Source organism: Tinamus guttatus, unplaced genomic scaffold, assembly GCF_059628265.1.
Source record: "Tinamus guttatus ecotype Peru unplaced genomic scaffold, ASM5962826v1 Tinamus_guttatus_pri_ptg000150l, whole genome shotgun sequence".
In the NCBI taxonomy this organism is placed as follows: domain Eukaryota; kingdom Metazoa; phylum Chordata; class Aves; order Tinamiformes; family Tinamidae; genus Tinamus; species Tinamus guttatus.
This window is the reverse complement of record NW_028288684.1, coordinates 13,875,063-13,892,233: the sequence shown is the minus strand read 5'-3', so window position 1 is coordinate 13,892,233 and position 17,171 is coordinate 13,875,063. Positions and strand designations below refer to the sequence as shown.

General features: G+C 37.6%; 1 protein-coding gene across 1 annotated transcript in view; it reads right to left on the bottom strand.

The window, feature by feature from the left end:
- Window positions 1-5,367: 5,367 nt before the first annotated feature.
- TRPC6 (transient receptor potential cation channel subfamily C member 6) overlaps window positions 5,368-17,171 on the bottom strand; it is a 99,698-nt gene continuing 87,894 nt past the window's right edge. Inside the window, exons 9-12 of the mRNA XM_088522331.1 lie at window positions 15,494-15,697; window positions 10,283-10,366; window positions 6,585-6,660; window positions 5,368-5,752 (exon numbers count right to left, since the gene is read on the bottom strand). Coding sequence (XP_088378457.1) covers window positions 5,601-5,752; window positions 6,585-6,660; window positions 10,283-10,366; window positions 15,494-15,697 — 516 coding nt within the window. The 3' untranslated portion in view covers window positions 5,368-5,600. The remainder of the gene's footprint in view (window positions 5,753-6,584; window positions 6,661-10,282; window positions 10,367-15,493; window positions 15,698-17,171) is intronic.

Here is a 17,171-nt window from a genome sequence, read left to right as displayed (position 1 = left end):
GAAATCATAAGTGCTTTAGCAGAGCCAACCAAAGAAGCCTGAACACTTCTACAAGATTATTTGATACCTACCTCACTTTATTTTCTATTCAATAGAAAGATTGTTGTTTGAAACAGGTTTTTTTTTTAATTATTTCAAGTGTTAATTATTTTTTTTTCTACTCAAAAATGAATATCTCCTGAGCTAGCTGAAAAACTCCAATTTAAAATGAGGAGGTAGAAATTGAACACTAGAGCTACAAATTAGACAGTCAATGAATATTTTAATGGGAATTTTTAGAGTCCTCATGAAAAGTTCCATAGCAATGTCTTTTATTGTAAAACCATTTATTTCATGAAACTGTTTTTTTTTCTCTGTTTCAGTGGATTATACCACTCAGGTTCTGCATATAGCTGTTGAAAGTCTTTTCTGAAAGCAAGAATATATTGGAAAAGCATAATTTTTCTTTTTCTTTTCTGTTTGTTCCTCAGACTACTTATTCAAGCATGCATGTTTGTCAACAGAGAGAACAGTCTTAAGCACTTTACATTAGTTAGTATCATTCTGTCCTGGCATTAACGGGGAAGCTGAGGAACAGACAGTTTAAATGGCTTGACCAAGGTCATATACATTTATTTGTGTAAAATGAGTCACTTGTTGAAAGTGAGTAGGTTTCTCCTAAAATCAAAAGTGTTTGGGAATTTATTTATCCATTTATTTGTGTCTTTTTTGATTGCCTTTTTCTTGGCTCAGAGATGGCTCATTTGTTCTTTCTCTTTCTCCTTTTGCCCTTTTTGTTCTTTCTCTCCTGACAGTTCACTTCATAGAAAAGTTATGTCTCAACTAAGGCTGTCCTCTTAGGATCTTTTTTTTCTTTATTTCATTTTAAGTATCTTTATTTCGTTTTAAGTATCACTTAGGTGTCCTCTTTTTATACATTTAGTTCATTATAGTTTTTGAAATATAATTTTCCTGTGAATGTGACAAGGAATATTCATTTGTGCCCCAAAAAAAGAGGTTATCAATTTTTTAAAGTTGCAAACTTCTGCAGAAAGTTTGTTTAGGACTTTGTGAAGTTGGAGTCAGGTCCCTGCATTAGAGCCAAGAGGTGCCTCTAAGCAGAAATGCCATATCTTTAATGACCTTAGGAACCTTGCTAGGCACACACAGCAGTGATGTGTGGACCTAAAGATGGGTTTTAAAACGTAGTTGGTAAAAGCATTGGATAGAACTGTCCCACATGGGAATCGTGGACGACTGAAACTGAAACTTAGATTACAAAATATTTTTTAGCAAGTCAGCATTTCTGTAGAATGAATATTCTGCTTTGTTTTGAAAAGGTTGCCTATAGATCACAATAGCTCATAAGGGCATTATAAAAATTGTTTAGGCCTAGATTCTTTATGATTTTGCCCACAGTAATTGGTAATTGCCCATGAGCAAGCCTAGAGGAATCAACAAAGGTGATAAGGTGTGCAAACCTTACAGAATATACTCGTTTATAATGTGCAATGAAATATCAAAGCAGTATAAAAGATTTTATATGTAAAAGTGTAAAAAGTATTGTTATCAATATTAAAATGATTCATTTCCTGAACTGTACTCGCACATCATACAACCTGAACTTTTCCAATTACTTTGATTGGAAGTCCATTGATTAGATGTGGAAAGAGTAAATGTCAAGAAGCTGAAACACAGAATATTGAAAAGGTTAAGCAAAATGGGATTCTACTAAAAAACAGTTGCCTGGATTTAGAAAGTTCTGCAAAATTGTCCCTTGTGATAATTCCTATACTGACACATTAAAGATGGGGCCATGAACAGAAAGTCTGTTGGGAGTCTGTTGGGTTTTCCAGTGGTCAAATATCTTCAATTGCTCATATGCACCAAAGAGGAACAATGAATCATATGGGATTCTTTATCCTTCTAAGATGGTGGAGTCTGGAGACCAATTCTCAGGCTTACTCTAACTTTTCTTTTGATATGAGAACATGAAGAGTGAATATATTTTCATATAGAAACTTCCTAGTTTATGAATTCTATTTTCCACAGGCCAAATTAAAATTTAAGCAGGGATATGAGCATTTAGAAATTAGAAATATTATTCACACCAGGAATTTTCTGAATTAAAAAACATCATTAAATATTTACATGAAAAATGAGAAATTTCTACTCTTCTGGAAATTAGTACAGTTGCACATTATGTGGTCTATAGTGTATTAATTACAATGTTAAGATACAAATTTCAAGCTTGAGGGACATCTGTGAGAAGCAAAAGCAAAATTTCATTGGACTAAACTGTGTTTTGGGGCAGCACAGTCATGAAAACATTTTCTTAGTAAATTATTTGACACAGCTGCTATAGCTAAAGTACTGCCAAGTTCAAACTGTATATTGTAAACCTTACTTGGAAGACACAATATTGAAGATACATGCTCACCACAATGTACTAAAGCATAAAATATGAACTTCTGTGTATCATAAAACTCCTGGCTCATTCACTGAATATAAACAAAGTCTAGATGAACTCAGACGTAGAGGGCTGGCATCTAAAATCAGACGAGTCCTTAGATCTCATTTCTAAAACCAGTGGGGTCCACTGGCCCTACCTAACAGTGCTCTATAGTAGGGTAAAACACAGCAGATTTTAACCTGGTATACCTGAATTTGTATGTGAAATCCTGTAGCTCTTACTCAGGACCTGTTTCTGTAAGTCTTGACAACCTTAAGCTTGCATTGTAGTATCATTGTATGACATCCGCTGTCCTCGCAGACATAGGCCTCATCCCAATAACGAGGCCTTATTTCATTGCAGCACACAGTGAGAAAAGACTAGAGAAGTGACTAGAAAGTTGAAACAATTAGCCATATTCATCTTACTGTTCCCTTTCAAGCAAGAGTTGACAAAGTTTCCCAGGAGTGAAGGACCAGCATATTCACACAACGCATTACACGGTATTCTGAGTCTCATACATTTAATTTTTATCAGAATAATATATTTGGTATAGTGCTCATTTAAATACTACATTGTTTGTCACACTACATTTGGCATTAGACCTCTTCAAATATATTTAACAAATTGTTCCATAGTAATAACTACATACAAAATATCTTCATCGAATTAAAAAATTCTTATGTTTTATCTTCATGAAATACAATATATACATTACGATCTCATAGTTTTAAGGTAAGTCAAAACTTGGGCTTAAACAAATTCACAGTGTCTGTTTTGCCTCTGTAATAAAAATCTTAACTTTAAAAGTGCCTCGACCTTAAACTGTGTTTACTGTTCTTGAGTGCCATTGGCTCATATTAGGTTTATGGAGATCTTTTATTATGATCTAGCACTAGACTGTGTATCCAGATCGCACATTATAATGACCAAAAATAAAGACTTTCTCCTTCTGAAAGTGAGCTTTGACTACAATTTTTACCTTTAAGTTCTGGCCAACAGATTTTCAAAAGAGTTTGTTAGCAGTGGAAAATCTACATTTAGCAATATGATCTCTCATGTGGACATTCACTGAAGCTGTAAGTGCTCACTGTTTTAGAAAGCTAGGGCCAAAATATTTCAGGTGGTAACTCAAAAATCATTGGCCAATTTCAGCCTAGAGATATAGGCAGGAACTTGAAAAGAGCTGGCTTCACTTTGACTTGCAAAGTGAGATAACCTCTAACTGCTACACCATGTCTGAGACCAAAAGTGGGGCATTTCTGCTTTCTGCTAAGACCAACCAATAAGGTCATCTCAGAGTCTACAGTACTCCCTGTTGATCATTATAGGAAACACTGCAGATTATGAGGTAATGCTTTTTAATAATCAAAGGCAAGTTAAATTGGCTATTCTGTAGCCCATACTTTTCCAGCTCAACACCCTGTGGTTTTTAATAGACACTGTTCTAGTACCTTTGAAAATTTCTTTTTTTTTCTCCTCTTTCAGAGGAAGAGTCCTTAAAAGTTTCTAAACCCTGAGTTCATTATGCCTGAGGCCAACAGCACACAGATTGTCCCACATGCTCCACTAGCGGTAAACTAATAGGCTAAGTGTAAGGCTAAAAAGTTCCCCAGAATCGTGATAAATATCCTCTGGGAAGGCTGATCTCCATAATAACTTTCACTGCACTCGAGGCAGGACAGAACTCCTCTCCTCTATGTGTTTATATGTTATCTGTTTTAAAGACATTTTTAACACAGTTTTTTTTTTTCCCCTGAATATACATAATGACATCACCAACAATTTTTAAAAAGGATTATCAGTTAAATCAGCTAGAAACTAACCTAAACACTTTTAAAATAATCTTTTTACACCTCAAGTCTGAAAGGGAGAGGTGGAAACATTCTGATACATTCCACAATAAATAAGTTTCACAAAGCTAATTTAAAAGCGATTACTGACAAGCCATTTTTAGCCTTGTTTCCTAAACATCTGAGGCTTTTACAGATGTGTTATACATCTTTAAGTTGTTAAAAAACATTAGAGCCCTTTCACTTATTTTAACCAAATTTAAAGAAGAGTAGAGAACCCTAAAATAATATGTGGTAAGAAACGCAACAGAGGAATTGAGATATCTAGAAAAAAAAAGAAAAAAAAATGTCAAGGAATGAAATTCCACAGATTATCTACAATAATCCCACTGGAACAACCTGTTTTCTTTTCATAAGGACAAATTTGAACAAATTTCAACTATTAAAACAACTTTAACTGTGAAAATCATTATGCCAAATGCACAATTTTCCTTGAATTCAGAGTAAATGTTTACATCTCATGGTTTAGTTTCATCCCACTTCAATACACATGTTAAAATATTTACCTCCAGATCTTCCTGCACTTTGAGGGGTTTTAAATCACAATGCAAAAGCTGGAGAAGTTTGGAATTCTTGAGGAGATGAGATCTTCAAGGATAAAGTATATCTGGATTAAAAGAGTGTTTTTTTCAGGCCTCAGAAATAGCTTTTCAATAAACTTGTGAAAAATATTTCTCTTTTAATGCACTACCTCCCATTAGAACTCAGGTATCTCACAGGACAATTGAGCAGTAATAGAGATTTAAATAGGGAATAGTATAACACAGTGCTTTGAGTATTAAACTACTGATCTCTTCAAGGAAACATTCAAATAAGTTACTTCCAAATCCTGCAGATTTTAAGAAAGGCTGATTTTTTTTTTCTCATTGGGAATGATTTCTTTTGAAAAACAAAATAGATTCTTATACAAATATCTAGAAGCCTGGAATTTTCCTCTTTTGCTTTGTTAACCTATACACATTAATGTCTACAAAATGGAAATTTGCAAATTGTTTAATGTAGGAAAGGTTTAGCTTTATGTTTTTATGTTTCGTGACTGGGTTTATCAAGATTCTATGGCATTTTAAAAGAGGTAAGCTGAATATTAAAATGAGCTAAAATTAACTCTTCTTCAGCAGGTAGAGAATAAATAAATACCTTCACTCAAGTGATATTTATCACAGACACAATGGATTTGCCACTGTGTTTTTTTTTTCTTCATAAAGAGCTGAAATGATTTAATTTCTGTTCTGGCAATGTGAACTAGACTTGAGAAAAACATAAATATGGCTTTAAGTGAATTGTTAAGATTTTGTTGTATTTCTGAAATATTTAGGCTATCTCTTGCTATCTTCTTCCTTTGGGTCAATTGACAATTTTTCCCCAAGCTTCCTTATTAGCTCTGCCAGGTCCTCTGAATTTTGAGTTTTTTCCTCCAGGAGTTCGTAACGGAGACTTGAGATGTCCTGTTTAATTTCCTTCAGTTCACCTGTAGGAGAAATGAGGTCACACTGTTAAGGGATGAAGGGAAAAAAAATAGCATACCCAGTCTCACACTTACCAAAGCATAATATTATTTCTGTATTTCTTTGCTGAACCAGAAAAAGTAAGATGTTTTGTGGCCTGTTGGTGAATGGCGGCTGATTGATTGAACCGTGAAGATGCAGTACAGGACATAGACAAGTTTGAAGGCTTGTCTGAAGCAGGGAGATCGCACCAGTTCACCTAGCTGAGGGTGAGAGTTCACCCTTGCCAAGAGGGTGAGCAGCTGGCACGCAAGAGCCCATGGTCAAGAAAGACCAGGCTCATGCTGTCAGGAAGAGAATTTGCCTCTGCTTTTCCTGCTGCATTCGGTATTTCTCCATCATCGGAGGGAGGCAAAAACAAGTGAACATTTCTGCGAAGTGCATTCCCTTGGGAATGATGCCACTTCTGCATTTCCAGCTCATAAACCACACCAAAAAGAAGGCTGAACTATATGAATGCTTTCTTTATAAGCACATATGACCACACAAGGGAGAATTCATTTGGGAGTGTCACCAGAAAGCCTTCAAAAGCCAGAAAAACTGTACTAAAGGCAGCCACACTTGAAGAGGCAACACTATTGACATGTGAGCACTCAGCTGGCTAGAGCAGCAGAGATCCATAGTCACATTTCTACTTTAATTTCAATTTCACATTAATTTCACACCTTGCACTTGCAAGTCAAGTATATTTATGACTGAGTATTTTGAAAGTATGTTTTCAGGTGGCATATGTAACCATTTTAAGAAGTTTGTTTTGATTCTTGATTAAAAGCATGCAATCATCAACAAACTCACCTTCATTGACTTCATCACTTTCTTTATCTATCTGAGCTTTCAGTACATATCGTTTAATGAGACGCTTCATTATTTTCTGCGGAAAAGAAAAAAAGAAGTTTTAATAGCGGGACTTTCTAATATTGCTACGAAATTTCAATGTAATGGCTACGCAATCTACTCTTACAGATATTTCACGCTCGCTTTTGCCCAGGTATAGGAATATTTCATAAAAATCTCTACTTTCATCCACATTAGATATTTAAACTTTATTATCCAAAATATACAAATGTATATGAAGCTAGAAAACTAAACACATCTTACTATTCATAACCTTAATTTATACCATTACTGGAATCCATGAGAACGATTAATTTCAGTTGGAGGTTGGATCTCCATGCAGGTGAAAATATACAGTCTTTACTGCTGTCAGAAGACAACAATGACCCTAATCGGCAGTGCTAATTAAGAAATCTTTTTGCAAAATTTATTTTAATTTAACCAATAAGTCATTTTTTTCCTGACATGAGGCTTAGAGAAACAGGACCCACATTCTCAGAATCATTTGGGCACCTCAGCTGGGACTCACCTGACAAAAAATAGATACTTTATAACGTAAATGTCCATATAAGTGGCAATTACTTTAAACTCTATGGACACTTGTAAGCACAGTCCATCTCCACTAAAACTGATCAAATAAATCACATTATTTCAATGTTCCCCCTTGTGAGAGAATTACTCGAGAAAGGGGAAATTAGAGAAAAACTGGGACCTAACTGAAGTTCTGGCATTACAGAGGCTTGCTTATGGTGAGAGACCACTTCCAGGATGGTTAGTATGTATGTGTGAAATCTACCTCTCCCCAATTACCTTGGCAACACAATCTGGCCTCCTAGCACACATTAATAAGAGTAAACCAAGAGTGGAGCAGAATGGAGACACAATGGCCTAACTGTTGGATTCCCTGCAGACGTAGTAACATGATTGTGCTGTGCAGCTGATGAGTGAATGGAGGATGGAGCGGAGTGAAGACACCGTGGCCAAACTCTGATGTACTCCCTGCAGAGGGCCAACCTGATCGTATCACGCAGCTGATAAGCCGCTTAGTACAATAAGATGTCCAGTGCTGGGCCAACAATGGGGCAGACGGCAGATCCCTTCTGATGGACTTTGCTCAATCTTCTCCTCATCCTAATCTCATTATAATACCAATACACAACCCCATCCCCAAAGTTACCCGCTTCTAAGGAACAACCACTCTTCACTGAGCAGACTCTCTAGATTCTCGATTAACTCAGGAGACTTTTTAAACCAATCAATAACAAAAGTAAGTATGACTAGAGTCACTTGAACTCCACCTAAAAGAAAATATATAAAAGGTGAATTAAGGAGGACTATAGTAGGAACTGAAGAGGAAGGAAGAGGAAGAAGGAAGAGAGTAGAAGGAAGAGTAGAGAGGGAAGACTCCATCGTAACTTCTGCATTACATGATGGGCTGAAGCCCTTTCCTCTCCTTGGGTCAGGACATTGCCTGAGGAGACTCCTCAAGATTGAGAGCCATCTTCCATCTTCTGGGGTGAGTGATGATTGCGCATTTGTACACTAGGCACTAGCTAAGAACCCCACACTGCAGTAGAAAATTTCCTGTACCCATATCCGAAACCTGTTCTCTAAATGTTGCATTTGAATAAATCGTGTTATTCGTGAACTTGACTACTTGTTTTGAAGGCAACTGGACCTACAGTTGACAGACTGTGAATCTGGTACTGTCAGAGTCAGACCTATAGTTACCATGGTATTTGGTATCTCTATTAAGAGACGAGTCCAGCCACCCCCAGTCCTTCTAACCTTTGAGGACTGTCTGGAACGCAAAGGGATTCATCTCTCGCCAAATTTGTCCCCCACCTTCAAACCGCAATACCCCTTCTCTAAGGGGACCAAGGCCAATCAGCTCAATTGTAAATTTTTACTTTTCTAAGAGAGTTGAATCCTACCCCTAATTCTGCCATTAGCTCAAATTGCTTCAACAAAGAACAAAATAGTCACCTTTGAGGATCTATCTCTGGTTTTAACAATTTCATACGGTGTAACCCATGACAACACAATATTTTTTGGTTTTCATTGCAAGACAGCAAATATGCATAGGTTTATGTGTCTGCCTTTGTCTGTGCAGTAATAGGCTTGACCAGAGGTCCTTGTGAGGTGAATCATCTTAGATTAGTGTTTCCAGAGCATCATTGCTGTCATGATTGCAAGGTCAATAGCTGTACTGTTTAGACTAATAATATGACAGTGTTTCAAATACAAAGCCACACATCCTCATGTTTATAGGATAGTTTTGTAATCTTAGTATCTATCACTACAACATAACGTAATTGGCTATAAAAAAAAAAAAACAGAATAGACCTGTACACACACTGCATAACATTTAGAGCGATGCAGAGTTATCCTGCCTAAGAAGGCACACTTTTTTTATCCTATGGTTAACGAAGACATTGACACTTAGTTCCAGGATTTCTTTCATATCCTTTTGCAGGATTCAGATGGCCCTGTTCTATTACAGAATCACAGAACCACAGAATGCTTAGGGTTGGAAGGGACCTCTAGAGATCATCTAGGCCAAACCCCCTGCTCAGGCAGGGACACCTACAGCACCAGGCACAGGGTGGCATCCAGGCAAGTCTGGAAGATCTCCAGAGAAGGAGACTCCACAACCTCTCTGGGCAGTCTGTTCCAGCGCTCTGTCACCCTCACAGTCAAGAAGTTCTTCCTCACATGGAGATGGAACTTCCTGCGTTTCAACTTTTACACCCGTTACCCCTCATCCTGTCACCGGCCACCACAGAGAGGAGCCTGGCCCCATCACCCCTCAGGTACTTGAACATGCTGATCAAATCCCCTCTCAGCCTTCTTTTCTCCAGACTAAACAGGCCCAGCTCGCTTAGTCTTTCCTCATACGACAAATGCTCCAGTCCCTTAATCATATTCACGGCTCTCTGCTGGACCCTCTCTAGAAGCTCAATGTCCTTCTTGTCCTGGGGAGCCCAGAACTAGATACAATACTCTAGGTGCGGCCTCACCATAGCTCAGTAGAGGGGAAGGATCACCTCCCTTGACCTGCTGGCAACACTCCTCCTGATGCAGGTCAGGATCCCATTGGCCTTCTTGGCCACGAGGGCACATTGCTGCCTCATGGTTAACTTGTTTTCAACCAGGACTCCCAAATTCCTCTCCACAGGGCTGCTTTCCAGCAGATCAACCCCTAATCTGTCCTGGTGCCTGGGGTTATTCCTGTCCAGGTGCAGGACCCTGCACTTTTCCTATTGACCAAGCAGCTCTTGCTTGTTCCTTCCCATCTGCTTTGTAGCACTGTGAGAGGAAGGAAAGAACTAATCTCTTGACCAGGGTAGTTGTGCTGGATCTCTCAATGCCTTCACACATTTCTGTGCAAAAGCACTCTGCAGTCATCTGTGAGTCAAAGAATAAAAATATATCCTGTACCACAAAGGACCACAGAGAAACTGGGCTGCAAGTTAGCTGTAATTTTGGGGTATTGGAGTATAGAAATGTGCCTCATGAAGCTAAGCTGCTTTAGCTAATTCACTAATTCAATTCTATTTATATTGTCTAAAATAAATTCAAAACACTCCTCATGCTGTCAGTCTTACCCATCAGCTGTATTATTTCTTTATTTTGTTTAAACAGAAGTTGTGTTTTACCTGGTACTGTCTTGGAGGATTGTTCAAACTGTTTAAGTGTATTTCATCTGAGCTTCTTACACTTGACTGCTTCCTTTGATCAAGCTGAAACAGAAACATTACTTATAAAAATAAATAAACACAAGAATTATACATTTAAATTACCTCATGCAAATATTTCAAATATGATAGAACATTAACTTAACTCACTGCTGCCTGTGTCCATGCACAGAGGAGTAGGAGGGAGCCCTACCTCACCTGGAGTCTATGCCAGCACATGCCATGTTCTTCCAGTTCTGCTGCTGTAGGAGCACAGGGAATGTGAGAAACCAAGGAAAGGAAGGAGAGGTGGCAAAATTGCCACATTTCCTTCTTTCTTAGCTCCTGCTTGTAACGAAGGTTGCCTCCTCTACCACAAAATACTTGAGCTTGCTTTTCCCCTCACTTGCATCAATGACTTAAGGTTGGTGCAGTTCATGTTAACAACCACCAAATCATCAGCGAATACTTTTGAACAGCATTTTCTTTACTACCTGTGCTGAAAGAAAGAGATATCACTTCAACTCGCTCCAAGAAGGAGCATAGTGTATGTATTCGTTAGGAGTCATTACTGATTAATGGCTTTGAGAAGGACATCACAGAATGATGAACTGAGACTCAGCTGAAACAGTTTGACTGCAATAAGAGTAAAGAGTATTGTCAAGATGAAATGGATTATATTAATTGATTGATATGAGGCCAATACAATGAATTGTGCTAACAGGGAGAAAAAGAAAGTGAAATATAAAAAAAATCATGAATGATCTGGATGAGGGATAAGTGAGACTGCCATCAAAAAGTCATTTCTTTGCAATTGCACATGGCACAATAAAATTGTTACTTTTTTCTTCTCTCTTTTTTTTTTTTTTTTAAGAACTATGAGTCTGGTGCCTCAGATCCTGTGGGATCATCTTGTGTTTTCATTGAGTTTTATATTGCTCATCTTTGTGTTTTACTATATTGAGCACTTAGAGCTAAGCATACTGGAGCACCTGGGCTCTTAGTGCATCACAGCAGGGACACGCTAGTGGCATATGGTTGGGTGGTGAAGAAAGCAGGATTAGGATAGGGTGCATGTGCGGCTGCACAGCCGTGGCACGATGCAGTAGCTCGCACTCAATGCCTGCTCCCAGTGAAGGCTGCAGATTCCCTGTGTCTGTTCCTCCTGTGACTCCAGTCACGATCGACTCCTGATGCATATGGAAGTTTGCCTGTGGCTAAGATTGTAGAATAAACAGAAATAGGAATACAGAATATGTGATAAATATACACCTCATGTTAGGTGGAAAATGATAAAAATAAATGTCTCAGCAGAGGGCCTTATTAGAGCTCTGTTCTAATTTCCATTAAATTTATTAACACAAACCAAAGCCAGAAATGCAGCTTTGGGTGTCGTAAGTTGTAGGTACAAAACTGCTGAATGAGCCAACAGATGAGGTCACTTAATCAGCAAAAAGGACAGAATTAAAACTCTCCATTCTCCTAGACCCTGCGGAGAGTCCTCATTAGAAGTTTTCCAGTTTTCTGGATTTCCATTTATTTTATGCTCATTTTTGCAGTGCACTATTTTGCAATAAATAGTCTTCACAAATCTGCAAATAGGGAGCTATTTAAGTTTTTTTTTTCAATTCTGTTTAGTATTTGTACTTTGATTGTATTTCCTGAAGAAAATATTTTTATTGGTGGTTCTTATTGGTGAAATATACTGAATTGCATTCAATGTAAAATTTACACAGAATTTAGTGATTCCTTATTCATTAGGAAAGATTGACTACTTTTATAAAAACATACTTTTAAAAACATTAGCTATCTATTTATATCACACTTATTTGCAATATGTAAAAATAATGACTGAAGACATTATTACGTGATTAATATTTATCCCATCATATCATGGGCTGTACTGATTGACCACTTGGTGGCAGAGATTGCCAAGATTTTGTTATAACTTTGTTTCTATACAAAATTTGTAAAGTGTCTTTAAGCTTCTTGCCTATGGCTTTTCCTCTCCGTAAAACTACTACAGTAGTAAATGAAGTTTGACATATTAATGGCTGAATTGGCGCACATATTTTTAAGTTAATATTTATAGAAAATCAGCACATAAGAAATTATGGGGGAAGAAGGGTGGGAGAAGGCAATTTAAATACTACAGTGATATAATACCTAACAAAATAAACCTCCAGGAGTACTGTAAGGAGAAATGCAGTACACATTGAACATTGTTCTTGGGAAAAACACATTCTTGTTTTAACTTGCTTCTCTACCATGACTAGAAAATCAATTAAATACAGTCATCTGTAATTACAGTAACTGTTTTGTGTTGCATTGCATTAACGTTTTAAATCCAGTCGTGGCAAGAAGCTGATGACTTGGAATGCCAGTAAATTGTGTGGATTTGGACAAGATGTGTTGGATTCCCAGAAAATGACTCACTTTGAACTCCCAGAACCCGAGTTCACTTGTGAGAATTTCAGCAACTGTGCTGTATATTAGGCAAGTAAAAATCCCTTTCAGTGAGGGGTTAGAGTAGTTGTTTTGAGCGGTATTTTTTTAATAATTAATTGCTTTCTGAAGAGCTGTGTTTCAAGAAAATGGCTTCTACAGGATATTTGCCACTGTAGGTTTTTAGCTCAGGAAGATGAACAAGTTCTGCAACTCTCAAGCCAAAAACCTTCTCCTTCACAAGACTATTTTTCCATTTAGAATGAAACTTCGAATAGTTTCTTTGACAACCTTGTCAACCAATTTACATCAAGCAACTTTAAAAATGTTTTGTAAATGTTGGATTCATTAAAAACTAGAGCAAATGCCATATCACCTCTGATAGGTATCAACTGCATTATTAGGCTAGGATAGGATCCCTCAAATAAAATGAAGATCTGTGAAATGCTAGAAAAATTAACAGTAGCGTACTCAGAACATCTGAGGTCAATAAAAAGTTTTATTTTAGTGCTAGCATTTGTAGTGTCTATGTTTGTTTTTATAATCTATTATGTGTTTAGCCAAAAGCAGAACCTTGCAACAGGCACAGATTTTAGTGTTTCTCCATATAGTTTGATCTTTTTTTCTTCCATGCTTAAAACTATTTTCCTTCTTTTTCAGTCTTCAACTAGTAATATAAATATATGAGTGAGGAACAGGAAGGTCAAAGAGCAGGAATGTAGAAAAAAACTGTGCAGGAATAAAAAGAGCAGTGACAATGGAAGGGAGAGAGCTAAACAGAGGAGATATGGCAGAGAAGACACAATCTTGATTATATCTGTCATGGAAAAGCTGCCCATCACAATTGTAACAAAGTGCTGACACAGCTAATTATGTTACTGCCTGTCATTTGATCGAGCAAATGACAGACACAAGGATTAGTCTACTGACTATTTTAACAATTATCCACTCAAAAAAATCCAGACACATTTGATTCTGCCACCTGTATTTTTTTTACAAACCCATCTTTTTTTTTTTCTTGCAAATGTTATGTTGCCACATGCTCATTTGTCAACTTGTTTACATTCTTTCTTTATGTCTTATAATGCCAGTCTGTACACTTCTAATACCACCTAATGAGATGTGTTGTGCCCTATGTTCTCATAAATTTATATCAATACATTGCAAGGAAAAGGCATTGACTATAAACTCTTTACATAATCCTACTAGATACAGTAATGAGTCCAATCAAGTGCATTTTACTGTACTTGTCAAGTAAATAAAACAGATTACAGAATGCTGCATTCTTGGTGGAAGCAGAGTTAACTTACAAAGGGGGAATTTAGAGATATTGTCCAGGCATGTAAGGATGATGTTAGCAAAGCCAAAACTCTCCTAAAAATGACATTTACGAGAGAGATGAGGGCAACAAGAACCTCTACTGTTACATTAGCAGTAAATGGCTGAACAAGGGAAATGAGAGCCAATTGCTGAACAGGGAGGGCAACACAGTGACAGGGAACAGGTACAGCTGAAGTACTCAGTGCCTTCTCTGCTTCAGTCTTCAGCAACAAAGTCTAGGCCTTTGTGCTTGGTGAAAGGACTCAAGGAAGAGGAGAATGACCAGCAGTGGATCAGGGTAGAGTGAAGGATTGCTTCAGAGAATCTAACTCATGCAAATCCAAGGGAATCAATGGGCCTACATCTAAGGGTGCTGAGAGGGCAGGCTAATGTCCTTTCAAGATTGCTCTCTATCATCTTTGAATGATCACAGAAACTGGGAGATATTCCCAACAGCTGGGAAATGATGGATCGATGATAGCTGAGGTGTCAGAGCACATTCCCATCAAGTTTGGGGACAAGACCAAACTGGCAGGTGACCACTCAAGAGGCTCAAGGGCAGGACTCCAGTGCAGACTGGAGAATGGGACTGAAAGGAGCCTCATGAAATTCAACAAAGACCAATGCAAAGTCCTGCAAAGTTCTTCCCTCCTGGGGAAGAATCACTTGCAACAACACTGGCTGGGGACTTCCTGGATGGGGTGCACTGTGGAAAGGTCTCTGGGTGGACTGATGGAGAGCAAGAAAGACATTGAGAAACTGCCGTGACTTCTGTGCCAAACTGCCAAATGTCTGGGGCTGCCAAAATGTCTGGGGTTGGAATGCTTTCCATGTAAGAGGAGGCTGGGGGAGTTGGGCTTGTTCAACCTGGAGCAGAGACAGCTTTGAGGACACCTGACAGTAGGTCATCAAGGAGAGAGACAGAGGCTCTTCACAGCAGTGCACGGTAGGGAGACAAGAGATGTCAGGCATAAGCTGAAGTAGAAGAATTTGAGATTGGATATAAGGAAAAAAGTTTTCTCTGTGAGGACAGTCCAGCAATGGCAAAACTTGCCAAGAAAAGTTGTGCAATCTCTGCCCTTGGAGGTTTTCAAGACTGAACTGGAAAAATCCCTGAATACCTTGGTCAGACTTCACAGCTGACTGTACTGTGAGGAGGAGGTTAGACTAGAGCTCACTAAAGTGATAAGAAGCAGGAAAAACTCTAAATTTAGTACAATATTTTTGAATTTAAGTGGTTTTAAATGTGAAAAAAGTGTTTACATTAAAAAACAAAGTAAGAATTCAGTCTGTTTCCACTGACTTTCCACTGACTTCAGAAGTGTCACTTGGACTAAGAAGATGGGAAATTCACCAGAAAAACATCAACAAAGAAAAATGAAAATTGCCTTTGCTTTATTAGAAATAGCATACATATGATAAACTTACCTTGTTCATCTCTGCGTCTTCCTGAAAACTTTTCTTTTGGCACAGAAATGGTTTACAGATCCATTTTTTGATTCTCAGTAAGAGATAAAGCAAAGACTTCGGGCTGGGCACTAAGTTGAAGGGTACTGGAAGAGTTCTCCCTTCTTCGAAGTAAGAAAACCAAAGTTTAGCCCTTGCAAATTTCCACTCTACATCAGCATCATCCTGTAAAACCAAAACATTGATATTAATACAATGTTAATACCATCTTGACTACTGAAGAAGCTGCAGGTAAGTTTTGAGTGTTTTGGAAGGGAAGTGATTAATTTTAAAGAGATCAAGAGGTTGTTTATACTCACGGAAAACCAAACTTCAGTGAGTGGAACCCATACGGAATCCCATAGAAATTAACCCATATAAAGTATTGCAGTTAGTTAGAATAGAAATAAGTGGATTTGAATTAAGCATCACTTACTCTGGAGTTAAGTTATTAATCTGCAGTATAGGATCAAAAAAGGCAGACTTTTTATTTGCTGCTGTTTGTAGACAGAATAGTAAGAACTAAGGCTCTAGCATAAAGGTTAGATTTAAAGCTTGATGGCAACACACAAATTCATCCCCTAGCACTTTTTTGTCAAGTTACTTGCTTGAAAGCTGTCTGGTTCAGTAAAGAATATGAAACAATTTTCCACTAACATAATATTTTAAATATTTTTGAAATTAAAAAAAGAAGACAGTCTGATGATTTTACATAATTTGTTTCACTTGCTGAAATATTAAACCAGGCTTACTGTCATCATCATATTTTATCTTGACCATTTACAATGGCCAAAACACTGATTTTATTCCTTCCTGTAAAGCTCAAGGGTTTTTTTTGCAGAAAGGTTTGGGTTCATGCTCAGGGACATGACTCAACATTACTGTAACTATTTTTAGAAGATGTATACAGTCACTAGGTTTATTTTATTTTATTTTATTTTATTTTATTTTATTTTATTTTATTTTATTTTATTTTATTTTATTTTATTTGTGGGGGGGGCTAATAGTCTGTTTTTACAGAGCTCTGAACCTGATTTTTTTTTTTTCTTATGGCCTCTTTGGTCAGAAGAATCCCAGCCTCCCTGGAGAATGAGCTGCTCTTGCTTAAGCTGGATGCCATTGTGGTCCCAAAACTGAGCTCTGAATCTGGGACCAGAACAGTGCCACACAACCAGAAACCTGATTTTGCTGTGGTGCGGCAAGGATATGCCCTAGGAGAGGTTGGGATGGCCTGAAGTTCTGGAGATCTCTAAACAATGACTTAGTCTCCTTCTTTTTTTTTTTTTTTTCCCATTGCATGTAAATGTTTATACTGATTACTTTGCCAGATAATAAACTTTTATTCACTTCAGAGGAACAGGGAAATGCTTGCTTAGATGGAAAAAAAAAAAACAGACTGTTGAAGATTTCTGTACAAGGTCAAAACAGAAGAATAAGAACATCCTTGCAGCAAGAGAGACACTTCTCAAATAATAACTACAAATGAGGCATAGGAAAGATTCACAGTCATGTAATACAGCACATCCCTGCCGGGAACATAATATAGTTCCACAGTAATCTCTCAGTCCAGTTTAGTTCTCACTATTGCAAGCATGTGAAGCTAAATTCCCATTTACTTGACTATTCCAGAGCTTAGTGATAGTTCCTTATAGTAAAGTAC